The sequence below is a fragment of the Myodes glareolus genome, chromosome 22 (genome assembly GCF_982192425.1).
Source record: "Myodes glareolus chromosome 22, mMyoGla1.1, whole genome shotgun sequence".
In the NCBI taxonomy this organism is placed as follows: Eukaryota; Metazoa; Chordata; class Mammalia; order Rodentia; family Cricetidae; genus Myodes; species Myodes glareolus.
In genome coordinates this window covers 51481417-51509370 of record NC_142047.1, presented here as the reverse complement: position 1 = coordinate 51509370, position 27954 = coordinate 51481417, and the positions used below count along the sequence as shown (strand labels likewise).

The following is a 27954-nucleotide window of genomic DNA, read 5'->3' as shown; positions in this document are numbered from 1 at the left end:
TAAGATAAAAACATTGCCCCTCTCATCCCCCGAGACAGGGTTTCTCTGCAGACCAAGCTGGCCTCGAACTCAGATTCACCTGCTTCTGCCTCCCAAGTGCTGGGATTAAAGGAGTGAACCACCACCACCTGGCTAAAAACATATTCTTAAAAGTACTTTAAGGACTGTCAGGATGGCTCAGATGGTGAAACACTTGCTGGACAAGCCTGAAGATTTGAGTTTGGTCCAAGGAAACCATAAACATTAATCCCACAAAGCTGTCCTCTGACTCTCCACCCAGGTGCTATGGCACTCTGACCCACACACCACACATCATTGCACAGACACACAAAAATAAAAACACAACACACAACAGCAGCAGCAGCAGCAGCATCTTTAAAGCCAAAGCTGGAGAGAAGCATCGAAGGATTCCCTGAGCATTGGGATACTGTGGAACCTGTGACCACATGCAGGTTTGTGTGGGTACTGAAGGCAAGATTGGCAAAGGAGTCCAGAGAGGTGGGAATGCAGCGAAACTGTCTCCATGAGCCATTCTGTGACACTATACCTAAACAGCCCATGACAGAGTCAGTTCACACAATCATCCACCCACTCACCTCAAAAAGGCAGAACGAAGGACAAAAGCCTAACATGGAAACCTATGTCCTCACATAGAGCTCACCAGCTAATGAGGAGGCAGTATGCATAGAAGTCATTTACAACAGCAGAGGACAGGTGCTTGGGATGACACATATTCAATCAGAAATGCAGATCTCACTCCAGAAAGTCCACAAAGAGGCAACTAAGTGAGAAGACATGACAGGGTACTCCTTATCACCATGCTGGTTTATCCTGCACTGGGACATAAGCATATCCCAAATAAAAAAACCAATGAGCATATTCACAGGCTAGACAGACATGCTGACAGTCTGGTTCACATGAGAAAGAGACACAAGCCCAGCTAAGGAGACTCCAGCAGGGAAGACACCTGAAGCATGGGACGAGGCAAATGAGCTCCAGGATTTTATGTGCTTCATTTAGTGTGGGAGGAGAGCAGGCTGGACACACGAGGGTGGGGCCTCTCAGTGTCCCACTGAACAACGTGGACACCCAACAACTCTCACTTCAAAACTCCACCACTATACTGTGAGCTTACAATCTAGGGAAGGCTGAAATTAGCTAAAAGCAGAGTAACTCTAACAATGTAACTGAACTCACCAAAATTACAAACTGCTTACTTTTAGAATTCTCATTCAGTATTTCTGAATTTGCTAACTCAAACCATTGACTGCAAAGTTATGCCATACACCAAATTTACTACTTCACCCTCCTAGTGGATCGCACCTGCCCTACCCAATGACGAAAGAGTTCCAGGGCAGCTGTGGATGGGGGGGGGGGCAGGGCAGGCAGTGGGCAGCTGCAGATAGGCAATGGTGCTCATGCACAATTACTTATTCCTTCTTTCTATACCTCTGAACCAATAAAGTAATGAAAAATTGCAGATAAGGACTGCAGACAAGAGTTCCTACAAGACTAAGACAGTGATTTGACTGCATCACAGCAGGGGCTATAATGCATCTTCATGTCCTAAGGCCCCCCCTTGTGCCCTCAGCAGGCAGAAATGTGGCCCATCACCTTTCCAATAAGGCTGGGAGCCCCCAGTGAAGAATCAGAGGAGTAGCACCTTCAAAGCCACACTGTCCCCTGGATCTGACTTTAGTCCTCAGAACTACACAATTTCTCTGTTGAGGATTTTTTTTTCAATATTTCTTATGGTTTATTTAACTTTATTTTTATGTGCATTGGTGTGAAGGTATCAGATCCCCCGGACTGGATTTTCAGACAGTTGTGAGCTGCCATGTGGGTGCTGGGAATTGAACCCGGGTTCACTGGAAGAGCAGTCAGTGCTCTTAACCACTGAGCCATCTCTCCAGCCCCCTATTGAGGATTTTTTGTTTCTTTTTTTGAGACAGGGTTTCTCTGTGTAGCTCTGGTTGTCCTAGAACTCTCTCTGTAGACCAGGCTAGCCTCAAATTCAAGAGATCCGTCTGCCTCTGCCTCCCTAGTGTACCACCACTCCCATCTGTTGAGATTTATAAAAGACCATCACTAAATGTCTGAGGCGGGGACTGAAGAGGTAGCTCAGTGATTAAGACACTTGCTTGCTGCTCTTCCAGAGGACATGAGTTTGGTTCTTAGTTTTCATGCTGGGAAGTTAACAACAGCCTGTAACTCCAGCTCTAGATCCAGTGCCCTCTTTTGGCATCCATGGATACACACACACACACACATAAACATAAATCCCCCTACCCCAGGGTTTCTCTGTGTAACAGTCCTGGCTGTCCCAGAACTCGCTTTGCAGACCAGGCTGGCTTTAAACTAACAGAGATCCTCCTGCTTCTTCTGCCCTCCCAAGTGCTGGAATTAAAGGCATGTGCCACCACTGCCCAGCTCATGTGAGTCTTTTTTAAAAACCTCATTCCCCAAGTAACTGAGGAAGAGGTGAGGAGACGAAGGCATAGGCTGAGCCTGTAGGAACTTTGGAAGTGCACCCCAGAGGTAGCCTCCCAGCCCAGGGACCTGTGTGTGTCTACTCCTGACAGGGCATAAATGGGCGAGGGCAAGCAGAGGATTCCTTACGTCGTGTCTCTGACATCTCTCGGGACCCTAGAATTCCAATCTCGGAAGACGTCGTTCTCCTTGTCAAACTCCCGGTCATCTTCACCAATGGTTACTGTGAACCTTTTTTCTTCAAAGTCAGGTTCCTGCTCTTTCCGAATGGTTGCTTTTTTTAAAACCTAGCACCAAAAGAAGATCGACATCAGTGTGAAATAAAGATCTCCAAATTCACTGGGAGGAACATAGGGAGCCCGAGGCCTGCAGCAAAGCACAACACCAATGCCAAAGGGTATGGGCAAACACAGGACTCCAGTCTTCTGCAGGCCTCAAAGATTGGTCTACACAGGCCTGCTGTGAATTACTTGTGTAAGTGGGCATCTAGGATTACACAAGGACCCCAGAAGACATGTAACTAAGGCCTTTATTTCAATCTCCCTGAAGAGAGAACTTGGGCACTAAGAAACCAAGGCTGGATATTAACAGACACTGGTTCAAGGTAGGTGTTGGGAGCCACAGTGGAGCAAAGGGAGGACTGAGAGAGCAGACACTGAGTCTCAGGAGGCAGGAGGCAGGACCTACAGAAAGGCAGGGTTTGTCTCACTGCCCAGGGTAACGGTCAGAGACAATTAGTCTTTTGGGCTGCCCATGACACTTTAAAAATGTTAAGACCGTGTCCAGAAAGAGTCTCTGGCCTACTGAGATTTGCCTGTAACTGGGTCTGCAATGCAGAGATGGCTAAATATTATTTCTCCTTCTCTATTAAGCCCAGAAATAATCTCACAGCTTCCGAGGTTTCACTGAGTTTCCACTCTCTCTGGATCAACGTTCTGCCAGCTCTGCCAGGCTCACTAAAGGGGTCACCACTGTGCTTTTCCTTCCATGTACACTGAATTCTTACCTCTTTTGCATGTCTGAGTCCGCGTTCCCAGGCACTCTCTGTTGGAGGTTCTGGAGGGGGTGGAGGCAAAATTTCATCAACTACTGGCCCACCCTATTAGAAAAAGAGAAGAGAAATATTGAGGAAGTACTTAAAAACCTATTAAGATATGGAGCAAACACTTAAAAGACAAGCCAGACAGCCACACACAGCTGGCTCTCCTGCCCAACCACCCACATGCCCTGGAACATCCAAGGCTACTTCTACACAAGCACAAGAAGCCCTGAACAGGTGCTCCTTGACTCTTAGGTACAGGATGCCTTTTCTATAAGGAACACATTTGTCTTCAGCCTGAGATTCAGACAGAACTCAGGTTTCCATCTGCTGGAATGGAAGAGGAGCTCACGCACCCAAGGGTTGGCAGGCATCAATGGGTGAGGTCCGAGAGGCGGGGCACCGTTGGGTGGGAAAGGTTCAGCTTTGGTGATGAGGGAGTAGTTCCCCTTGTCATTCACTCCAGGGTGGATAAACCTACAGTTCATTCCCCAGGTGCAGTTCCCTAGGGAAACAAAAGTCCAGTGAGAAAAGGTACCAAGAGCCCAACTGTTGGAAGGCAGCAGTTGGGGTGCTTACTGACAACTTGGGAAGCACCCATCAAACTACTCCTGCTCCCACAGGTCACTGAGCCTCTTCCTAGAGAGCCTCAGGCCAGTAACAGCTCAGCCTACCTCTCCCTGTGTACACAGGTGTCTTACCACAGTCCTACAGAGGTGAGCAGGGCTGGTCTGGGCCAATGGGTCTGCCAGGCACTTCAAGGAGATACCATTTCCTGATGAGAGTCCCTGCCTGGACTCCCAGGGCCTATTCATAGTCACTTTGCAGGTTCTATATCTGTGGATTCACCACCCACAGATCAAAATTATTCTGTGTTGCAGTGAACATATAGAGACATTTCACCCTTAAACAATACAGTATAAAAAGGACTGACTTACACTGTGTCCAGGATTTTAAATTATCTAAAGAGGGCTTAATTACAGGGGAGTACTGTTATACCATCTTGTAATAGGGACTTGGATATCCTCAGATTTGGCATCCATGGATATTTGGGATCCAATCTCCCATGGATACCACAGGACAGCTGGCTATATCAACTGTCTGATTACTGATAAAATCAGAAGTCAGAGAGTCTCTAGAGCTAAGGGCAGAGGCAACCCTAGAGCCTCAGCAGATGCCTGCCTGAACATTCATTTTGACTCATGCTGAGGTGGAAATCAATGGGAGGCACAAATATTACCAGATCTCTGCTGATTCTGTCCCAGAGTAGCCCTCTCCAAACCACTTTAGAATTATTTCTGGTTCTTAAAAAAAAAAAAAAAAGTGTGAATAAGGGAGGACCTGGAGAGATGGCCCAGCAGATAAGAGCAGTGGCTATTCTTGTAAAAGACTTGGGTTCAATTCCCAGCAACCCATCCAGCAGGTAACAACTGTCTATAAGTCCAATTTCACAGGCACGTGGCAGAATGTCAATGCACATAAAATAAAAATAAAAAATAAATAAATTAAAATGCTCAGTGTCTCCTATGTACAAGCATCACCTAAAAAAAAAAAAACAAGTACTACATACACACTACTAGAAGCATCTAAGATTTAAACACACTTCCTAGGCTTAATACATATAACCTTAAAAAATTAAAAACTATATTCAGTCTGTAACAGATATTCCAGTTGAACATTTCTGCTAACAAATCATGTTTTCCTTTATGTAGTTAAGTAGAAATAATCACTTAGTACCTCAGAAAAGGGCAAGTTTCATCTTTAAATAACAGGACAAATGAAGCCTGAGTTAAAACCAACTCAATACAAAGAGCATACCAATAGAAAACAAAAAATATACTCAAAATTGTTTCCCTGCAAACACAAAAATGATAAAATACCTTTTTTCATTCCTGAAAGTATTTAAGATTCGCAAAAGTTAAGTTAAATGAGTTAGAAGCTCCCTGCCCAGGAATCTGGACCTCTGAGTCCTAGAGCTGAAGACAGATGCAGACACCATCCACTTCTTCATGATCAACCTTGTTTATGTAATTAAAATGTAACAAAAAAGGGGGCTGGAGAGGTGGCTCAGCGGTTAAGAGTACTGGCTGCTCTTCCAGAGGTCTTGAGTTCAATTCCCAGCAAACACATGGTGGCTCCCAACCATCTGTAATGAGATGTGGCACCCTCTTCTGGCATGCAGGCAAAATATTGTATATACAATAAGGAGTTGATTTAAAAAAATGCAATAAAAGCTCATTATAGAAAGTCAGAAAATACAAAAAAAATCAAGCATATGATTTATACCTAAAATGTATTCCCAGTTAGTAGAAAAGTAGGCATTTATTATTTGTTTTAAAATATCAAAACAAAACAAAACAAAAGCAAATCCAAAACCCAATCCCACTGTCAAATCTCACAGTCAAACCTTTGGGCAGAAAGAAGAGAAGAATATACGCATGGGAGGAAGAAACAGAGGAAAGGTAAGGGGGGGTGGGGTAGGGTGTAGTGTCATCCCTGACAGTGTCAGGATGACAGAACCCAGCTCTCAGGAAGCTAAGTTAGGTCCCTGTGAGTGTTCACCCTTGACCACCTAAATAATGACAATGGCTCCAAAAACAGCCACTCAATCACACAGCCTGAGCAGATATCCCTTCATTTAAAATGAATCAAATGATCTATGATCACTAATAAATGATCATGGCGTACAGGAAGCCCGTTTATACAGGTAAACTGTCTTTCATGGGGGCGAGGGACCTGCACTATTATTGCTAGGACTGTGAAGAAATGCCTTCAAGGTGCACTGTCCTTACCTGTTGCATGGAGCTCAGGGCCTTGGACACATGAACAGAGCACTTTTTTTTTCTTTTTTTGTTTTTTTCGAGACAAGGTTTCTCTTTAGCTTTGGAGCCTGTCCTGGAACTAACTCTTATAGACCAGGTTGGCCTTGAACTCACAGAGATCCGCCTGCCTCTGCCTCTCAAGTGTTGGGATTAAAAGCGTGTGCCACCACCCAGCCAGAAATAAGCAGACCTTTAAGCCTTTAAGTGATTTAAGTACGTTATTGTTGAGCTACATCCCTAGCCCTATCTTTTACTTGCTCTACTATCAGTAAATATTACTTCCATAATTAAAGAAGAAAAAGAAAACATGTCAGTGAGATGGCTTAGCAGAGTATGTGTCCTGCCCACCCATCCTGATGACTTGAGTTTGATCACCACAGGCCACTCTTATGGACTGTCCTGAGCTCCACATACATATGTTCTGCCCCCTAAAATCTTAATTTCTTAATTAGAAAAAAAATGAAAAGGAAGCAAGAATAAAGGTATTTTAGACTAGTATAGTCATTTGCTTCTGATTGTGCTAAGAAACAGGAGGGTGGAGACTCACAGAGGCTAGGTGGGACAATGCAACTTCTGGATTTTGTTTGGTTTGGGACAGGCTTTCACTATGTTGCCTTGGCTGACCTGGAACTCACTGTGTGTTGACAAAGCTGGCCTCATACTCAGACAGATGCACCTGCTTCTCCTTCTAAAGTGTTAAGATAAAAGGTGTAGGCCACCGACACCTAGCTATTTCTGGAATCCAGAGGGTATCTACACATGGGGTATCAATGGAAAGAAATGTTCTTTTTCTTAACTGGTGGCTCATATCTCAGCAATTCTATTTTTATGCTTGGTAGATACTATTTATTTATTTAATATTCTTTAAAATCAATCAATTAATTAATTAAATAATTATGTATACAATATTCTTTCTGTGTGTATGCCTGCAGTCCAGAAGAGGGCATTACATTACAGATGGTTGTGAGCCACCATGTGGTTGCTGGGAATTGAACTCAGGACCTTTGGAAGAGCAGGCAATGTCTTAACCTCTGAGCCATCTCTCCAGCCCCCATTATTTAGGTTTTTTGAGATAAGTGTTTCTCTGTGTAACAGTCCTAGCTGTCCTACAACTCAAACCATAGACCAGGCTGGCCGAATTCACAAAGATCTGCCTGCCTCTGCATCTCAAATAGTGAGATTAAAGGTGTGTGCCACCACCCAGCCAGAAATGAGCAGACCTTTAAGCCTTTAAGTGATCTGTTGGCTGGACTGGCTATTATCAGTTGCATGATCACCACCACAGGCAAAACACCTGTCACAACAGCAAAGATAACTTTACAACATCCACCCTTCCAGACAAAACACTGGTTTCCGTCCAGAGCACATATTCTGACAAAGTGGCCCTACTTCAGTACGCCTTGGTTTCCTTTTCAGCTAGTCTAAGCAGCTGCAAACAGCTAGTAGATACAGCCTGTATATAAAAGTCAAAGTGCTTCACTGGTTTTAAAAATCTTGAAGCCAGGAGATGGCGGTGCAGGTCTTTAATTTCAGCTCTTGGAGGGCAGAGTCAGGTGGAGCTCTTGAGTTCAAGGCCAGCCTGGTCTACAGAACTAGTCCCAGGACAGGCTCCAAAGATACACAGAGAAACCCTGTCTTGAAAAACCAAAAACGATGATAACAACAACAACAACAAAAAACAACAGCAACAACAAAACCCAAACTTGTCAAAGTCAGGCATAGTGGTGCAGGCCTTTAATCCAGCACTTGGGTGGATGAGTGAGTGTGACAGAGGCAAGTGAGTTTGAGGTCAGCCTGATCTACATAATGAGACTCTATCTCAAAACAATAAACAAAAAAACCCCTGTCAAAATTTATTTCGTACTGACAGGCAAGTCTGGTCTTTGCATATGCACGCTCATAGTAGGAGTGCCTTACTTACCAACTAGTTGCATATCACTATGAAAACTGCCTAATTTCTGAGTCCTTGAACGGTCTCTGGGACTCCCAAAGGCTACAGGCCACTCTGAGACATGACATGTTATACACACGAAGAACACAGGGATCCAAAAGTGAGCAAACACAGCTAAGATGCACAAATGGCTGTAATAAGCACTTGAAAAGGATGTACATCACAGAACATTAGAGAACACAATGACTCAGACATCATCAGACACTGGTAGAACTGAATGAATAAAATGGGAAAATTAATGGGCACAGCCACAGTGGAGCCCCTTAAGGGGTTTAACTCAGTGGTCTAGCGCTCAACTTGCAGACTCAAGGCTCTGAGTTTCATCCCCAATGTGCCCTCTCCTAAATCACTACGTACTGTGTAGCTCTGCTTCCAGATCAATCAACTCGGGAATCAAGAGCACCCTCACACAAGTTTTTGAGTGTTCACATTTTCATTTCTCTTGCACAAACACAGAGGAGGGCTTGCAGTGGTATTATGAAAAAGAATGACCCCATAGGTTTATTTGTTTGAATGCTTGGTGTCTAGTTGAAGGAACTGTTTGGGAAGAATTAGGAGGTGTGGCCTTGCTGGAGGAGGGAGTAGACTTTGAGATTTCAAAAGCCCACACCAAGCCCAGTTAGCTCTCCTACTTGCAGACAGAAGTTTTCAGCTACAGCTCTAGTACCAGGCCTGCCTGCTCCCTATACCATGATGTGCACAGTCACCAGCCGAAACTGGAAGCCCCAACAGATTCTTTTATTCTTACAAGTTGCCTTGGTCATGTTGTCTCATCATAGCAACTTAAAAGTAACTATGACAAAAGGTAGTACCAGGAATGGGGCTTCGGCTGTGGTAGACCTGACCATGCAATATTTATTTATTTGAGAAATATGCAAGATTTTGGGACCTTAAACTAGATTTTGAATATTGTAAACGGGGCTTAATGGGCCATCCTAATAGGAGCTTGGAAGATTACTAGTAGTGAGGAGAGTAATGTGGACTACAGAGGCCCAGCTCAAGAGGTTTCATATGGGCACAACATTAACAGCTGGGCTATAGAGCATTTGTGTGATATTTTGGCAAAGAATGTAGCTACTTTTTGTCCTAAGAATCTGTCTGAGGCTAACTTGAAGAGCTGTGGAATTTCAGTGGCAGAGGAAATTACAAGACAGCCCTTAGAGTAAGAACCCATCCAGCTAGTCTTACAATCTGTGAAAAGGCCAGAGGAATTATGTGTTCCTAAAGAGCAACAAATCAAGTTTATGCAAATGTAATTTAAGGAAGGGACCAGGCTCCACCCCAAGCAGGCAGCCAAACTTGACAGCATGGGTTCTGGCTTTGGAATCATGAAGGATACAGTAAAGGGGCGGTGGAATCTTTCGTACAGTCAAGGAAGAGTGGCTCAAGTCAGGTGTGTGGTAGGTAAGCCTCTGCATGGAGGCTGGAAGAGGCCATTGTATGAAGCTATGGAAGTGAAGCCTGGATTGTGTTGAATACCCCAGGAGGATGGAGGTACCAAAGCCTTGGGGCATCTGCCAAAGAAAGCTAATGTAGACAGGGAGTGAAACAAGCCCAGAAAAGAGAAGTGTGCTTCAGTCAGCAAATCTGGAAGGACAAAGCCAACTAAGCTCTTTGACATCAGACATAAACTACACAGCAGTTCTCAGCCTTCCTAATGCTGTAGTACAGTTCCTCATGTTACAGTGATCCCCAACCACAAAATTATTTTTGTTGCTACTTCATAACTGTAATTTTGCTAATCTTATGAGTCGTAATGTAAATATCTGTGTTTTCCAACAGATATTTACCTGAGAAAGGTTAGCTTGACCCAGGGGTCACAATCCAAAAGTTGGAACTGCTGCTTTAGACTGTTGAGACTATGAAAGACCATTGGGGACTTTTAAAATCGAAGTAAATGCATTTTGCATGATATGGCCACAAACCAAATGCAGCCAGAGAGTGGACTAAATGAGGTGATTTGAACGAACCTCACAGGCTCATATATTTGAATGTTTGGGCCAGCTGGTAGAACTGTTAGGGAAAGATCAGATGGATTAGGTTGTATGTCACTGGGAGTAGCCTTGCAGGTTTCAAAAGTCCATAACATTCCTGGTTAATGCTCCTCTCTCTCCCTCTCTGCTTCCTACTTGCAGATAAAGACGTAAGCTTAGTTACTACTCCAGAGTTATGCCTGTCTGCCGCCATTCTCTCTGCCATTAAGTTCATGGACTCATCCTCTCAAACTGTAAGCCCCAATAGACCTTTTCTATAAGTTGCCTTGGTCATGGTATCTTATCTCATCACAGCAACTTAAATTACCTCAGACACTTGCTGAACTATATAGTCATTCTATCCCTTAACTTTTGAGGAGCTACCAGCAGTGTGCAAGGATTTCATATGTCTACATCCTTGCTAAGACAGCAAGCTTTATTACTAAAGTAACTTATCTCATTATTGACATTCTTTTCTTTCTTGAGTCAGTATCTGTAGCCCTGGCTGGCCTGGCATTCAAGAGATATGTCTGCCTCTGCCTCCCAAGTGCTGGGATTAAAGGTGCACACCACCAAGTCCAGCTGAAGATTGGGGGGGGGGTCATGGCAGGTACGTATGTGCACTCCCATGTTTGAGTACAGTATTTACAGAGTCCAAAAGAAGGCATCAGATCCTCCTAAAGCTGAACTTATGGGCAGTTGTCAGCTGCCTGACATGGGTGCTGGGAACTAGACCGGGTCCTCCAAGAACCATACCTGCTCTTAATAAACTGTTTCTTTAGCCCTATCATAAGGATGATAAATCAATTGATTTCAACAGAACACCAAACTTATAACTTGTAGGCAAACAAAAAAATTGCATCAAAATAAATTTCTTGTAATGATGATAAAGATATCTCAGGGAACTGCAAGCTCCATCATTTTTTTCCCTTTTGTATACCATAAATAGGATGAGAAAAAGGGAAGCACTGGTTAAAAACACCCTGGAAACGTTACTACCTTCAGGTTCCTACCTTTACTTCCTTCAATAATGGACTATGATGTGGAATTGTAAGCTAAAATACTATTCCTCCCCCCATGCTTTTGGTAATTGGTGTTTTTATCAAAGCAATAAAAACTCTAAGCTGCTTCCCACTTCTTGACTGCAGAAAACTTCCTCTGGCATAGCCTCACTCACAAAAATCCAAACACAGCTTAGTGTAACCAGTGTCCACCCAGTGTGATGATTAAGGCAACAATCCCAATCCCAGTGTATGCAGATGTCTCACAAAGAGGTGGTTTGCATTTCCAATACATTTCATCTGTTCTGTGCTCGGTAAGTTCTGAGAATTAGGCCAGGGTGTGAGTCTCTGGCTCTTGCTCCAGAGACTCCATGCTGATGCTGCCAGCCTGTCCCAAGCAACTGGTAAGCTCCTGTGCTGCAAAGGCATTGTGCAGCAGTCTGAGAGCAGTACTAATGAGAACCAAGTACAGATACATACTGCATGCAGATTCCTGATACTGTAATTTACACGTCTGCAGAGAAAGACTACATTTATTCCTCATGCCATTAGTTCAAAAGGGTCTCCTGCTTGCACTTATATTTCTTGAAATACCAGCACTTTTTTTTTTTTTTTTTTTTTTTTGGTTTTTCGAGACAGGGTTCCGCTGTAGTTTTAGAGCCTGTCCTGGAACTAGTTCTTGTAGACCAGGCTGGCTTCGAACTCAGAGATCCACCTGCCTCTGCCTTCCGAGTGCTGGGGTTAAAGGTGTGTGCCACCACCGCTCGGCTGAAATACAGCACTTTAAATATTTTATTTTATTTTTTTTATTTATTGCTGGGAATTGAACTCAGGACCTCTGGAAGAACAGTCAGTGCTCTTAGCCTCTGAGCCATTTCTCCAGCCCAGCACTTTAAATATTAAAGTGTTTGAAGAATTAAGATGTATGTTACAGTCTTTCATTCTTAGGGTGCTTGGGTCAATGTCAAGTGAAGGTCACCTGTGCACCCCACCCCCAATGTACACAATTGACTGTGCAACTTTTATCTGTCAACTATTTTTAGTTGACATCCCAAGAGCATAATCCCAGAGAAGTGAGCCTGAGCAGGATTTTCATGAATGTCCCATCACCAGGGAATCTCTTAGCCTTAGGGACAGGGCTGTTTGTGGATCACTTTTGGACACAGCCTTCCCCATGAATAATACAGGATTCCACTGCCCACCTGTGGAAGTTCCTGTTCTTCAAGTGCAGGGCCATGGCTTTAACCTGCATCTCCTCCCCAGCTCTAATGACACTAAGGAGGATAGGGTCACAGCAGCTCTGTCCCTCAAGCCTCCTCCCTGTTGGCGTCCCAGCTGTGCTCTGGATCCAGGAGAAAGAAGTCTGGCCTCTGGCGCAGGGGACTTTAAGGCACAACAGAGAGTGAACACAGGATATTTTGTACCTTTAACCTGGCCTCTGAGTGGTATGGAATTTGGTATTGGTGGAAGAAGAGTGGATAATGGTGTCACAACATCTGGAAAAGAAGTACAGGAAGCTCTTGTGAACTTAAGACTGCACACACAGGCTGGCCAGCGAGCAAAGTCATCCACGCGCAAGAGAAAACACCTTCCTATCTGTCCAAGGAAACCGCTCAATGAGAAATATACCCAAAACACTGCAGCACATCCAGGCAAATCTTGCAGACTGGAGACTCTTAATTATTTCTTTCTGAGACAGGGTTTCTCTGTGTAACCACCCTGGCTATCCTGGAACTCTCTCTGTAGACCAGGCTGGCCTTAAACTCAGAGGTCTGCCTGTCTTTGCCTCAAGAGTGTTGGGGTTAAAGGCACATGCCACCACTGTCTGGCCTTAACTTCACTTCTGTTTCCTCCCAGGCTTTACAAAGCCAGAGCATCACATTACTTGTAATGTGGTCAGTCCAGATCAGTAAGCAAGACTCAAATACCCCTGCTGAAGCTACTTAACTGTCCTAGTACTTTGCAGGAATGCCCTCAGAGGCTCTCCTTTGCCCTTTTAATACCACCCCCCAGCACCAAAGGACCTACTTCTGCTCTCTTGTAAAAAGTGGCTCTTTCTTACAGAAGTGGGGAATGCTAACAGTGGAACAGCTGACCACACAGAAACTGCCACTGTCTGTTGCAACCTTGGGTCTGTTGTAAACAGTAGGCCTGAAACCTACAGGGTAAGAACACCAGGAGGCTCTCCTCCAAGGCAGTTTTTAAGGTGAGAACAGGACCAGTAAAGGGTCTATTGTCTACCACCAATACCATCGTCACTACCACCAACTTGTAGTCTAGTCCCATGAAGCCTCACTGACATGAACAGTGTGCCCGGATGAGGATGGATTACCACCACGGTCCCAGGAAAGCAGAGGCTACATAGATGGCTGCAGAGGCTGGAGGTAAACAATTACCTTTCATGAAGAATCGGCAGGTGGGGCGAGGCCTCACCTTCCTGTCACTGGGGTCCTTCACTTCACCTTCCTCCAAGTCATCATCCTGAAACAGAGGACAGTCATCTGGAGGTGAGCTGACCCACCTTGCCCATCATACCCCTCCACCAGGCCAGCAGCACAGAGCTGGGTGTGGAGAGCATCTGCCTTTCCAAAGGCTCACCTCCAGTTTCCCAATCTGAAATGCTCAGCTACACAACAGATGGTCTCTCCATCACCTATAACCTCAGAAGAATATTGTGGGAATGATGGGCTCCACCAGACATGTCAGGGCAGAGCTTTGATCTGTTTCTATCAACTGTGAGCAGGCAATGGTCACACTTTGTGGTCTTTACTACCTTGTACACTAGCAGTGTACAAACCTAGTACTCCATGCCCTTTGAATAATTCATGTCTCTGACAAGGGAAGTCAGGTGACTGTGATGGACAATACTACCTTGTGGCTCATTCTTTACCTCACCATCATTTTAGAGAGACCTAAAAACTTTAGAGAACAGAACCCAAGTTGTATTCCCAGGGTTCTCACAGGCAGCCAAGACCTGACCACTGCTCTGTGATCTCCCAACCACCTCTGTGCCCAGGCCTGTCCCACCAACCTATGCCCATCAGCCTTGTCACTGAGACTCCTTGTAGTACTCCTGTCCTGTGTTCTCTGGATAGCCCAGGCACCAGGGAAAGAGTGAGCAAAAAATGCTTCCTGATTTGGCTTGCTGACCCCATAAGACAAAGGCAGAACAAAGCCATGAAGCAGCAAGTGAGGGAGTAACCCCAAGTCCAACACATACGGGCTATTCCTGGTATCCTGCAGGTGAAACTAACCAGGGTGTCTCTGGGACACAAAAGCACTTTTACAGGTCAGAAGGATCAGTAAGGATATCCTTGCTTTCCTGAGGTGGCAGGTGGATGCTGAGCCACACCTGTTCTGCAGGACCTGTTAATCACTAAAGGTCAGCTGCCAAGAACATCCTTGCCAGCACACACCAATAAGCAAGTGTCCAATGCAGCTGACCCACAGTCAAATGCATGCATTCCTGAACACTTACATAGGGGCACTGCCTGAGAGATGCTTATCCTACAGGGCAATCTGAAGATAAGCAGGTCTTTGGCTAGGAGACTGCACCTGAGGAGGGAGTCTGGTGATGCAGCAATCACCTGAGACTGTGAAAAGAACAATGTACGTACTAAGCAAGAATAACAGTGGTCCATAAGCCTACAGGGGCAGAAACAAAGTCAATATGCAAGCAATATACAAGAGTGGGAGAAAGAGACATAGTCAAGGAGAGGAGCTTCCAGGAAAAATGGCTGCTGGCCCAGAGTCACTGTGCTCTCTTGGGCCCAAACTATTACTCACAGTGCCCATTTGCCTACCTGCCCTGTTATATTTTCAGTATGTTATTCTGAGACTGGTACATGTCTGGGAACCCTAATGCCTAGAGCTTCCAAAAAGTATGAACCATGGGGTGCCCTGGACTAGAGGAACAGTCTGGCAGGAAGGAAGTAGCCAGCCTCTCCTGTGGCTGAAGGATGCTGGGCTGGGGTCTTTTAGTAACATGCTGCTTCCCATGGAGTACAGGACAGTTTACATGGGGTTACCATGCAGAGTAGGCAAAAACAAAACCATACTGCCAAACTGTATTGGGCCAGAAAGTCAACTGGCAGATTCATCTCATATACTGTTTCCAAGGGAAATGAGCAGACGAAGACCATAGGTGCTGTCTAGGGCAGGCTTGGTTCAGTCCATCTCCCCATTGCCCATGCCCACAGTACAATAGAAGAATGTCAGTGCCACCAATGCCAAGGCCTTCCATAATTCCTATGAAGACTGTCAAGCTCGTTTGATCTTTCACTGTGGGAAAAGGAAGCATCTGACACCAGGCACACCTAAAACATAGGTTTTAACCTCAACTTGAACATCACAACATCTTTTCCCTTTTACCAACACTGAGGTAAAGATCAATTTCCCCAAAGTGGAAGCACAAATGGCAAAACACAAGAAAGTCTGCACAGCAAAGTCCTTCACAAGGGGAAACTAAGAGAGCTGACTCCAGAGACCATTTACTACACAGCTGGAAGAGAAGGTGAAACATCTGCTATTTTATGCTTGCAGCCACACATACCCCATCCACCCAGGTCTACTATACTATTGGGACCCAAAGCCCTACTATCAACTTCCCTGTATGGATGGAGTCATCCTCCATCCATGACACCCTAAAATGAACTGGTGTCAGACTGCTGCAGGGATGGTGCATACGGAAATCTGGGGTCCTCAGATACTGGCCCACTCTCCCTGGATCACCCCAGAGATGTTTAACTTGTATTTCACCAGAACGACTCAGATGAGCGGATTCCTCTTGAGGCACCTGAGAATCCCCAGATGGCTGATTTGTTCTGCCCCTCCCTCACCTGCTTTGAACTCAACTGCTCTGAACTTTGGGTTGTGACCCTCAAAACCTCCAGATTCAAGCTTACAATAGAATCATATGTAAAGAAACCTGACTTCCACACATTCATGACCCGCATGAAGGCCAGATTTAAAGAAGGCATCTTCTGGGGTCCATGGACGCTCTGTGGCTACTGACAGAAGCCCTCTGCACGAGCCTACCTTCCCTTTTCCACTGTGAACACTAGCTCTCATTTTACTGCATGCCTGGTCCAGCCCACCACTGACCATCTCTCTGGGAACAAGGGAGCCTGCTTCTCCTGGATCAGGAATGTCTGCTGAAGGGCCAGGGTCCTTGCCTGCTCCACCATACTCACGTCTATCTCTCCATCATCAATCTCTCCATCGTCATCCTCTTTCTTCTTCTCCTTGGCAGCCTCTGTGGGTTCTTTTTCTCCCACACTCTGAACATCAGGTTTCCCTTCCTCCTCCTGGGCAGCAGGAGCCGGCTCCTCGGGGACCTCCTCATCATAGTCTAGCTCGTGCTCATCCAGTTCCCGGGTTACTGAGGAGGCTTCATCCCTGAGGTCACTCGTTCGGTCTTCCTCAACGTCATCCCCCTCCTCGCACACAGATCCTGCTGGGCCCCTGCTCAGCTCATGAGCCTCTGAGTCTTGATCCTGGGACTTGGGTTCACTGGCTTGGTCTTCTTCATCAGAATGAGTCTCTTCCTGGCTTTGTACCCTAGTTGTATTTTCCTCATCTTCCAAATCAGAAGCCCTTTCCCCAGCTCCATCCAAATCTTGTTCAGATCCACTTTCCCTCAGAATGTCATCATCAGAGAGCGCCGGCTGCTCTTCATCCTCTGGGGAGTGAGGATCCAGTTCAGGGCTCTCAGCCACATCCATCAGGACCCGCAGATCTGCAAAGACAGACAGCACAGACTCAGCACAGGCCTATCCTCCTGACCCACATGCCCTCTGCCCTGAGGAGGAGGAAGGATCCAATCTGCCCTTGCTCCATACAGCCCCTCCCAAACCCACACAACTCCCCATGCAGTGTCAGAGCATAACTCCACCAGGAATAGTTGGCCTCCACTCAGTCCTTCCTCTTGCCTGCAGCCGGAACAGGAGAAGAGAAGTGAACAATAAGTCATGGATTGCAAAGGGCAGCTACCGGGATTCACGGGAATGACTACTGAAGGTTTCTACAGTGGAATGAGGTAGCACCCTAGGTCAGCAGTGGTTTTCAACTGACCCTTTTTCTCTTACTCTGCCTATCAAGCAAGCTTCTTGTCACCTCTTCAATCCCTCCCCTGTACTTAAGATTCAGACTCCAAGACTTCGTTCAGACCTGCCACCCAGCCTCCAGCATGTTCTTCAAAGGCACTGCTCTAGGACCAGTGATACCCGAACCCAAACAACCAAAGTTATCTGTTGTACAAATGGATCATGACAATATTTTTAGACATTTAAAAGATTTTTTTTATTTATTATGTATATAGTATTCTGCCTGCATGTATACCTACATGCCAGAAGAGGGTACCAGATCTCATTATAGATGGCTGCGAGTCACCATGTGGTTGCTGGGAATTGAACTCAGGACCTCTGGAAGAATAGCCAGCGCTCTTAACCTCTGAGCTGTCTCTAGCCCTTAAGTCATATATTTAAATAAAAAAACTTTTTATTTTTAGAAGACTCACTTCTATTTCTACAAATCCAGATTTAATCATATAATGAAAGCAAATGTTTCTGGTTTTCCACCTCCACAACTCACAGAAAACACTTTGCTCTGCGGGGTGTATCAGCACATGCTTATAATCACAGCACTTGGGAGCAGGAGGCTATCTCACACTACACAGCAAAACCCTGACTCAATAAAAAAGCACATGGCTGCACTTGGTTTAAAAGCAGCCACCTAAGCTGGAGCCAGAGAGTAAGTAAGTGTAGATGTCGCGTACAGCACCCAGGATCCAGCACTGCTATCACAACAGCAACAGATACCAACTTACTTCATAGAGGAAGAAGGGTTTGCAGTTTATCTGACTCTATATTCTGAGGCTGGAAACAAACAAACACAAACAGGCTGTTTGGTACCTAGCAAAACGTACAATTTACTCATTTTGGGATCACTATGTGTTTAAAGGTACATATATTCATGTTCTTGTTTGTTTGTTTTGCTTTTTTCAAGACAGGGCTTCTCTGTGTAGCTTTGAAACCTGTCCTGGAACTCACTTTGTAGATCAGGCTGGTCTTGAATTCACAGAGATCCGCTTGCCTCTGCCTCCCGAAACCACCACTGCCCGGCTTTATATTTATGCTCTTTATAGATTATATTTACATAACTTTATATTTATCTATTAAAGATAAAATGTATGTTTCAATTTATGCGCTTTGTAGGGTGAGCACTGTGCTAAAAATTGAATTCTGGATCTTACATATGCCATGTAAGTGCCCTATCACTAAGCTTCAGCTCAGAACCCAAATTTGTACTTTTAAAAACTTGTAGCCTGTTGGGTGCTGGTGGCACATGCCTTTAATCCCAGCATTCGGGAGGCAGAGGCAGGAGGATCTCTGTGAGTTCGAGGCCAGTCTGCTCTACAGAGTGAGTTCCAGGTCAGTCAGGAATACACAGAGAAGCCCTGTCTGGAAAAACCAAAACCATCATAGGTTACTCAAAAATACACGGCAGTCAAGGTTTTCTGGTTGTCTAGCAACAGGGCTGAGGAAGGAATACTGAAGGGATTATTAAGTCATCCTACCTGAGCATAATAAACACATGTCAGTTTGGAAACCTAGGATTTATGGGACCAGGCAAGAGGACTGTTGAGAGTTTGAGGCCAACCTGGACTACACAATGAACTACAGCCCAGAGAGAGAGAGAGCAAAAAGCAATAAGAACAAGTTCAGAAGCTATGTGCACAGCCTCTGATCTCTGCAGAGTACAGCGAGGGTCCTGAAGTGGGCAATGGTGAATATCATGTAGACAGGGGCTCTGTGCTTTTTCACTGTCTAAGAGAAAGTTGGTGCAAAGCGCTAGTGTGTGGGTAGGTAGAACTTTAGTAATTAAGCCGAGTTAATGCCAAAGACAACATCCCAATATATCAACACTAAGGAAGACATGAATTCCTTAGTATGTAACATCTGATCCCTAGCTTTGCAGTTTTTATTATATTGTATATTTTTAAGTCTTCATAGAGGCTCAGGGACTTCTCATCTCTTTAGCTGTCTAGTGGTAGCACCTGGTACCCATAGGCAGTCAGTCATGCTGAACTGGTTACCAAGTCTCATATGCCCTACTTGAAACCCGAAAATTCCTATTCTAGTATTTTATAGCTAAAGGCAACCTTGTAAACAAAGTTATCTTTTAAATCAACTGTTCTGCAAAACCAAATATCCTGTCTAATTTGGAAGTCATACAACCGATACTGTAGAAAACAAAGTCCAGCTCCAAGATGCTACCCTCCTTGTAACATACTATCTTATATATGGTTCACAAGACCTTCTAACTTGGTCACAGCCCTTTTCTGGGGCCCTGGTACAAGTTGGTTTGCTTTTGGTTTCAGTTAAAATTAAGTTAATGAGTTGTTTTTCATATTTTGAAAATCTTGAAAGGAAATCCTATGGTAAGAAATGGAGACAGAGTGCCCAACTAAACAGCTAAACTTTACTAAGAAGCAGGCAGGTGAAGGAGAGAAGGCTACTGTGTATGACTCAGGATCATCATTTGGACATTCTGAACCTGTGTTCCCAGATCACAGATGGAATTAGTTCTAGTCTCAGCTACTGAAGTTTTACTATAAATTCTTTTTGGTACAGACCACGAATAAACTAGGGTCTTTACAAAGCTATAGGCTCTGTCTCTTTTCCTTCCTCCAAATATCAATGCACTAGACATTCACCACAAAGACACAGCCAGGCGGACTAGCTCTGAAAGGCTGGTGTGCTGTGTATATGCCCACTAAACCTTCATGCCCTCCAGGTGAATTTACAGTTACTTACAGCAGTAAGTCACAAGAAGTCCATTTTGTGAAGGCAGTTTTTGCCTTCACATGCCATAAACTTTCAAAAGTACCTGTGGCTGTCCTGGTGTGTGTGTAGGGGGTGGGGGAGGCAAGATGACTCTTGGGATCACAGGCTGTTCTGAGCAACCAATGACAGGCATGAACAAGCCTGGACATTCAAACTCTCTCTTCCTTTCTGGCAGTTCAAAACCCCCAAATTCCACTCCACGTTAGGCATCTTGTTTCTTATATTGTACATTATTCTGTTTATCTAACTGCACCTATCATATAAACTCCAACAGCTTATTTGAAGGCTTTTGGGAGGTCTCTCCCTCAGCTCTAAGTTGGGATCTTAAATTACCAAAGGCCAAGTGTTAACGTCTTGGTTCCTAGGGACACACTACTAAGAGATGCAGGAATCTTTCTATAGAAAATTTTGACAGTAAGGCCTACGAGGAATTCATTCTTTTCTTTGCTCTCCAGCATTTAATGAGACGATGAGTGGTTTTGCTCTATCACACTCTGGCTACCTTACCAACTGAATATGGTCTAGATTCTAGAATACACCAAACCGAGAGCCAAAATATGCCTTTTCTCCCCCTGCCTCCTTTTTTTAAAAAAAAATTTTTCTTTTTGAGACAGGGTTCCTCTATGTATCCCTGGCTGTCTAGAACTCTTTATGCAGAACAGCTTGGCCTCAAACTCACAGAGATCAGCCTGCATCTGTCTCCTGATTGCTAGGATTAAAGGTATGTGCCACTAATCAACTTCTACCTCTTCTCTGTAGGAGTTCATCACCTCAGGTATGTGTCACAGTGAAGGAACACATATACTCTTCCCGCTCCTTCAGGGTGAGAAAGGATGGAGGCTCTCAAAGGGCTGGCCCTCAGTAGCCTACACACCACACACTATACTACCTGGGAGCCAAACTGACTCCAACCACACTACTAATGGCAGAACAGTAATGTCACATTCTCCTCACAGTTGGGTCACTTTGAAGAACTGCAACAAACAACTTAAGAGCTTGGCCTGGTGAACTGCCAACCCAGATAAAACTACTCTTGGTCAGCCAGGCAGTGGTGGTGCACACCTTTAATCCCAGCACTCGGGAGGCAGAGGTAGGTGGATCTCTGTGAGTTTGAAGCCAACCTGGTCTACAAGAGCTAGTTCCAGGACAGGCTCCAAAGCTACAGAGAAACCCTGTCTCAAAAAAACGAAACAAAACAAAAAAAACGACTCTTGGTCAAGCATGGGGGTGGTGAGACTATTAAATTAAACCAATTTCTTCATGTGGCTTACCACTGAGACAGGTGTTCCATGTGGGCTTCAGCAAAGGGGAATCAATAACAGACAAACACAACTTCTGGGAAACTTTTTCTTTCCTAGCTGTCCTGGAGTCACTATGTGGACCAGGCTAGCCTCAAACTCAGAGATCCTGTCACCCCTGCTTCCCAAATGCTGTGATTCAAGGTGTGGGATACCATGCCCAGCTATGAGAAACTACATTGAGCAGACCAGGTCCTATGCTGATGTCTAAGCTCTATTATGACTGCTTAAAATCCTCATTCACAGTTTCAATGTATACAGCAAGAATGTCAGGATTGTTGACAAACACCACTCCAAAGTGATGTAAACTCAACCAAAAATTCTCTGATAAGGAGTAGTCACCTTGAGACAGTCTGTAGATGCCAAGGTATCTCTTTAAAGATGAGCAAGGCAAGAGCTTACCTGCTGGGTGTTCTGAAGTAAATCCACAAAGTTCTCTTAAAGTGTTTGTGCATTCCCCACCTACAACTGAAGAGGAGTTTCAGGCTTTGGGGCATAGTGAACTGGTTCCAGAACTGGCTGGGCTTCATAAGCGCTCAGATCAAACACAGTCTCCACTCGGGGGCTTGGAAATGGTAATTAGCCTAGGGGTTGAGAATCTCAAACCCTGCGTTGGGACAGGAAATGTCAAGATGAACCAAATACCCTCTTTCATTTTCCCCAAGTGGGTCTGAAGAATTACCTATTCTTGCAAATAAATCCTAAACAGAGCTCATTTAAAGCTACTATTATTGTGCCTGGCAAACTCGGCTGTCAGTGTATGTGGGGAAAACTAAACCTCCAGCAGTAGCGAGGTTGTAAGTCTTAATTTCCTCCAGCACCACAACTGTTGCTACTTTACGCCAAAGACTCGGTGTCTCTGAGCTCCCAGTCCAAGATGCGAGGTTACACTTCCTACAGAGATCAAGGCCTCTAGGGGCACAGTGGGTACGTCCAACCTGTGCACACTTGAAGTTGCGGGAGCAAGTTGCAGGAGGCTCCAGAGAGCTCAAAGTTCTCCGTCGAGCCCGCCGACAGTCCAGGCGGGCCTCCTCCCGAGCCAACCTGCGTGTTCCTCTCCCCCTTTGTAGGCGGCGAACATGTGCCACGCCGAGTGGCCCGGAAGAGAAATGACAGCTTCAGAAAAACCAAGTTCACCGTGGCAGACCGCGGCGCGCTAAGGCGCCGGGCCGTCCCAGGCCGGAGCGAGCTCGCGCCTGCCCGCTGTCCCGGGCCGCGCCTCGGCCCGCGGCTGCGCACAGCCGGGAGCGCGCCCAAGCTCGGGAGGCGGCGCCGGGCTCCCGGGCCTCGCTCCCGCCGCCGCTGGGGCGGCCTCCTCCTCACAGCCCGCCGGCCCTGCTTACCTCAGCGCGAGAATGGGAGGCGGCCACGGCTCCGCTGGGATGGGGGCGGCGTGGACAGGACGTTCCTCGGCCTTTCCACTTATCACTGGTTCTGGCTTCAGGCACGACGCGGGCGGAACAAACGGGCTCCACTACCCGCGGGGGCCGGCCATTGTGCGACGTCATCAAGCCGCGACGGCCGTACTGCGGGCCAGCGGGCTTCCCTCGCTAGCCCCGCCCTCCTCGCGCTTTCTTCCGGCCTCTGGGGCCCCGCCTCCGCGGCGCGCGCTCTGGAGTCTCCGCTGCTGCGCACGCCCACCGAGGTCGGCCTGCGCCTAGTGGCGCGTGCGCAGAGTCTGCCGACCTCTGGTGGTAGCTTACCGGGATGGGGAGCTGGTGGAAGTGAGGCAGATTGTGAGCAGGGTAGAGAAAGCCCTTTGAGGCTCTTGGTGTGCGCTTGTGGACGCTTCAGGACCTGAAAACTTGGATTTCGGTTTTGTTTGTTTGTTTTGTTTTTTCTGTGTATCCCTGGCTGTCCTGGATCTCACACTGTAGACCAGGCTGGCCTCGAACTCACAGAGATTTATCCTGCCTCTGTCTCCCAGAGTGCTGGGAGGTGTGCGCCACCACCGCCCGACTGGGATTCGTTTTTGTCAGACCCGAATTTCCTGTCTTATTAAATATCAATGCTTGACCAAAAGTGTTTTGGGGACTGGAGGGTAGCTCTGAAGTAGAGACAGCACTGAACAAGTGTGCTCAAGGCCTTGGTACGCCCCCTCTTCCCCAGAGAGATATTTTTGGAGATAAGTGTAGCGTTTTGAGTGGCGCTAAATAGTCTTGATCTCGTTAAATGTGATTATCATGACCCAGTGTAATTGGGGCTTTGCTGCTAATGCTGGCTTAAACCCCCTCCCTCATCGCTACTAACAAAGGGTAGCGAGGTCATTGGGTACTGGCCCCTTACAAATCTTGGAGCTGATCTTGGGTTTACATGGTTGGGGGCTGCCTGTCATCCTCGGACAACCTCAAGGTGAAAACAATCTAGATGCCCATAAATTGATGAAAAAATAAACTGTTCTGTTCTTACAGTGGCACATTAATTCAGCCACAGAAAGGAATGAAGGTCTGGCACATGCTATAAGCGCAGAGGAACCCTAGAAAGGTGCTTGAGAGAAGCCAGTCATGAAACCCAAGCGGCTGGGTGTGCCTGTGAGGGATTTTTTTTCTTGATTGAATCATTTGAAGTGGAAAGAACCCCCCCCCCCTTTAATCTGGATCATTTGAGGTGAGAAGATCCACCTTTAATCTGGGCCACACCTTTTGGTGGCAGCCTACATAAAAGACATGGAAAAAGTAAGCCCTTGTTCTTTGCCTGCTTGCCCTTACTCTGGCAAGTTCATTGGTATTAGGGCTACTTCTTCAGAATTTCAATGAATATTGAAGACCAGTTGAGACATCCAAACTTGGTGGACTGAATCCAGCCTACTGGATTCTTGAACTTGGTAGCCAGCATTGTTGAATTGACTGGGCTGCAGCATGTATGTAGTTATGTGTGTGGATATATATATATATATATATATATATATATGTATATATATATTCATTCTGTCAGTTCTGTTCCTCTAGAGAACCCTGACTAATACAGTACTGAACTCTGAAATGATGAGAGGAGATAAATACTTCTTTCATAAGTTGTTTATGTCAGGTTTTTGGTCATAGCAAAAATGCAATTAACAGGATGGAGTGGTGAACTGGGAAACTATTGACCTTCTAGATGGATCTTGAATTTTCCTCCTGTTCTCAATGTGCTCCACCCCTGGTTCCTGACTGAGTCCATGCTAAAGATCTCCCTTCTCATTCCTGTCCCTGCTGGGGACTGTCCTAGTCAGTCAGAGTCACATTTTCTAACTCAATTTCAGTCACCTCCCTGATGGTTTAAGACTCCTTCTGTGGCTTCTTTAGCCATCAGATAAAACCTAAACTAATGCACCAACTTCCCTATGGCCCAGTGCCATCTCCCTGGCACCATATCTTCTTTCCTGGCCCTTCAATTTGCCATCTAATCTTCTCTGTCCCCAGGTGTGCAGGATAGTCTGATGTCAACTTGACACAAGCTATATTCATCAGAGAGGAGGGACCCTCAACTGAGAAAACGCTGCCATAAAATCCAGCTGTAAGGCACTGTCTTAGTGATTGATGGGGGAGGGTCCAGCCCATTGTGGGAGGAGTCATCTCTGGACTGGTGGTCCTGTGGTCTGTAAGAATACAGGTTGAGCAAGCCAGTAAGTAGCAGCCCCACCATGGCCTCTGCATCAGCTCCTGCCTCCAGGATCCTGATCTCTTGAGTTCCCGTCTTGACTTCTTGCAATGACTGACGATGCTGTGGAAGTGTAAGCCAAAGAAATCCTTTCCTCTCCACTTTGCTTGGGTCATGAGATTTCATCACAGCAGTGGAAACCCTAAGACGCCAACTCTTCACTCGCGTCTCTCAAACTACCTGAAACTCTTTTGTCTGATTAACAATTATTCATCCCTAAGTCTTACCATGGCTGTTTTTTTTTTCCAGACACACTCCTGACACACTGGAGCTAAGTGCTACCTGCATGGACCACTCAGCCCTGCCAATGTGGGTGTGTCCTTGGCAGGGTTCTACACCAGAAATCCCGGTGGTCTCCGCTTAACAGGCCCAGGCGATTCTGATGTTCAGAGCATGTATGGAGTACCTTGACCTTTGGATCCAAGAGACATGGATGAGAACAGTCACAGAGATCTTATAGTAACTGGAAAAATGGAAAAAAAAATCCTGCAAATGACCCAAATATTTACCAAAAGACACTATTATTAATAGTGTCTACTAATAATATTAATAGTGTCACATAATAAACTAATATTATGTACTACTTACAATGTTGCAATGGTTAAAAATGATATGAATCTTGAATACATAAAAATAATATTTGGAAGTAAGGGCGAAGCTCAAAAATGATATTGAACTGAAAGGTCAAGTGGCAGAAGAAATACAGATGATCATTGTTTCTGCTGTGGCAAACACCATGACGAAAGCAACTTGGGGAGGAGAGAGAGGGTTTGTTTCAGCTCACAGTTTATAATCCATCAATGGGGAAGTCAAGGTATGAGCAGGCGCAGTCATTGGAGGGTGCAGATTCCTGGCTTGTTTCTGTGGTTTGCTCATCCTGCTTCCGTATAGCACCCAGGACCATCTGCCCAGGAGTGACACTGCCTCCATGATATGAGCCCTCTTATGCCAGTCATTAGCCAAGGAAACGCCAAACAGACTTGTCTGCAAACAATCTGATGGAGGCGGTTTCTGTATTGGAACTCCTCTTTACAAGTAACTCCAAGCGCGTGTCGAGTTGGCAAAAAACAAAACCGACTAACCAAGACAATCATGCTCACATAAGACTATGATTGTGAATATTTTTGGAGGTGTGGAGGAAGTGAAACACACATACTGTAGTAAGGAGGCCACTAGCTAGTTTCTGGCCACTTAGCCCTGAAATAATCACACAGAAACTGTATTATTTAAATCACTGCTTGGCCCATTAGCTCTAGCTTCCTATTGGCTAATTCTTACATCTGAATCTAACCCATTTCTAGTAATCTGTGTATCACCACGTGGCTGTGGCTTACCGGCAAAATTTCCAGCATCTGTCTCCAGTGGGGCTACATGGCATCTCTCTGACTCTGCCCTTCTTTCTACCAACGTTCAGTTTAGTTTTCCCCGCCTACCTTTGGCCTGCTATTGGCCAAAGCAGTTTCTTCATTCATTAATGGTAATCACAGCATACAGAGGAAAATCCCACATCAACATACATGGTGTAGCCATTTTAGAAGGGAAGAAACCAGTATGAACAGGGATGGTGGTGTATGCCTATAATCCAAGTACTTGGGAGGCTTTGGCAGAACGATGACTTCAAAGTCAGCCAGGAGTGAATCTCTTAGAAACAACACAGGAAAAATATCAGTATGAATGCTAAGAAAACTGCCTGAAGCTGGACGGTGGGGGTGCATGCCTTTAATCCCAGAACTCAGGAGCCAGAGACAGGCGGATCTCTGGGAGCTCGAGGCCAGCCTGGTCTACAGAGTGAGTTCTAGGACAGCCAGGACTACACAGAGAAACCTTGTCTTGGAAAACAATGACAACAAAATGCTTGAAGAGATAAAAGCATGGAAAATAGTTGCTCCTTGAGAGTGGGAAAGGAGAGAGAGAGGCGCTGCTTTTCTACCTTGTGACTACACTGAGACAATGGGCAAGTAATAAATGTCGCAGAAAGTGTACAATCTGAGTTTTGCCAAGTTTATACCAAGAAATCCCACCTGGCTGAAAACAGCCCAACCTGTTGCCATGTTTGGCGCACATCTCAGGACATGAGGCATGGAGTCAGAACCCTGGGTCTTGCAGCCCTAACCACATCGACTCAGCCACTCCTCCTCAACAGGCCAAGTCAGCAGACAAGCAATAACGCAGAGCAGAGGAAAGAGATTTATTGAAAGCGGCTGCCAGGCCCAGGCTCTGACCCTAACGACTCTAGAACACTGTGGGTTTGGCCTGCTACCTGTTGTCTCCCTGAACCCCAGAGGAGGGAAAGTTGGCAGCTGTAGGACTCACTTCCTGCTCCCCTCACTCCAGGCTCATGGGATCCCAGGCCTAAAATGTTGCTGTCCACATTCTCAAGGCATGGACATAGCCGTACATGTTTGCCCAGCCTTTACTGTCGGTAATGTCAAGACTATCTGAAAAGCATTTTTGTCTGAAGGTATCATTTGAGAAAGGACAGCATTGCTGATCCTCTGTATGGTCACCAGAGGGTGCACCAGAGCAGGTCAGCTGCTGTTGTGTGGTTGGCTCTGATCTGGCTAGCCAGCTGTGAACTCAGCTTGTTAAAAAGGACTCATTCAGAATGGGTTGGACCTCCACGTGGTTCTGAGATAATGAAAACGCCAGGCTGGATCAGCAGGGTGCCTGCTCTCTGGAATGGAGGGGTTTATCAGTCCTGTCAGCTTTAGGCCTCTGTGCCCAGCTGGGATCCCACCTACCCTTGCAAGGGTCTCACCCCAGGGAGGTTGGACAGAGGATCTCCAGACCTCCAAGCTTCTGGCTTTTTCTCTGGCTTCTGCATTGCAGGGCTTCAGTTGGGTGAGCCAATGACCGAGGCAAAGGACCTATGTGGGACCCGCTCCTACCCATATC

At 45.9% G+C, this 27954-nt stretch overlaps 1 protein-coding gene across 4 annotated transcripts in view; it reads right to left on the bottom strand.

The window, feature by feature from the left end:
• Positions 1–22903, bottom strand: part of Zc3h18 (zinc finger CCCH-type containing 18) — a 39755-nt gene extending 16852 nt beyond the window's left edge. For 2 of the 4 annotated variants that reach the window (XM_048437446.3, XM_085681839.2), the window contains exons 1-7: positions 22764–22903; positions 16469–17013; positions 13673–13757; positions 12701–12772; positions 3886–4034; positions 3497–3589; positions 2620–2777 (exon numbers count right to left, since the gene is read on the bottom strand). In XM_048437446.3, coding sequence (XP_048293403.2) covers positions 2620–2777; positions 3497–3589; positions 3886–4034; positions 12701–12772; positions 13673–13757; positions 16469–16999 — 1088 coding nt within the window. In that variant the 5' untranslated portion in view covers positions 17000–17013; positions 22764–22903. Of the gene's footprint in view, positions 1–2619; positions 2778–3496; positions 3590–3885; positions 4035–12700; positions 12773–13672; positions 13758–16468; positions 17014–21822; positions 22528–22763 lie in introns of those variants that run through there. The other 2 variants (XM_085681838.2, XM_048437448.3) reach the window with 2 other exon arrangements.
• Between the last annotated feature and the right edge of the window lie 5051 nt (positions 22904–27954).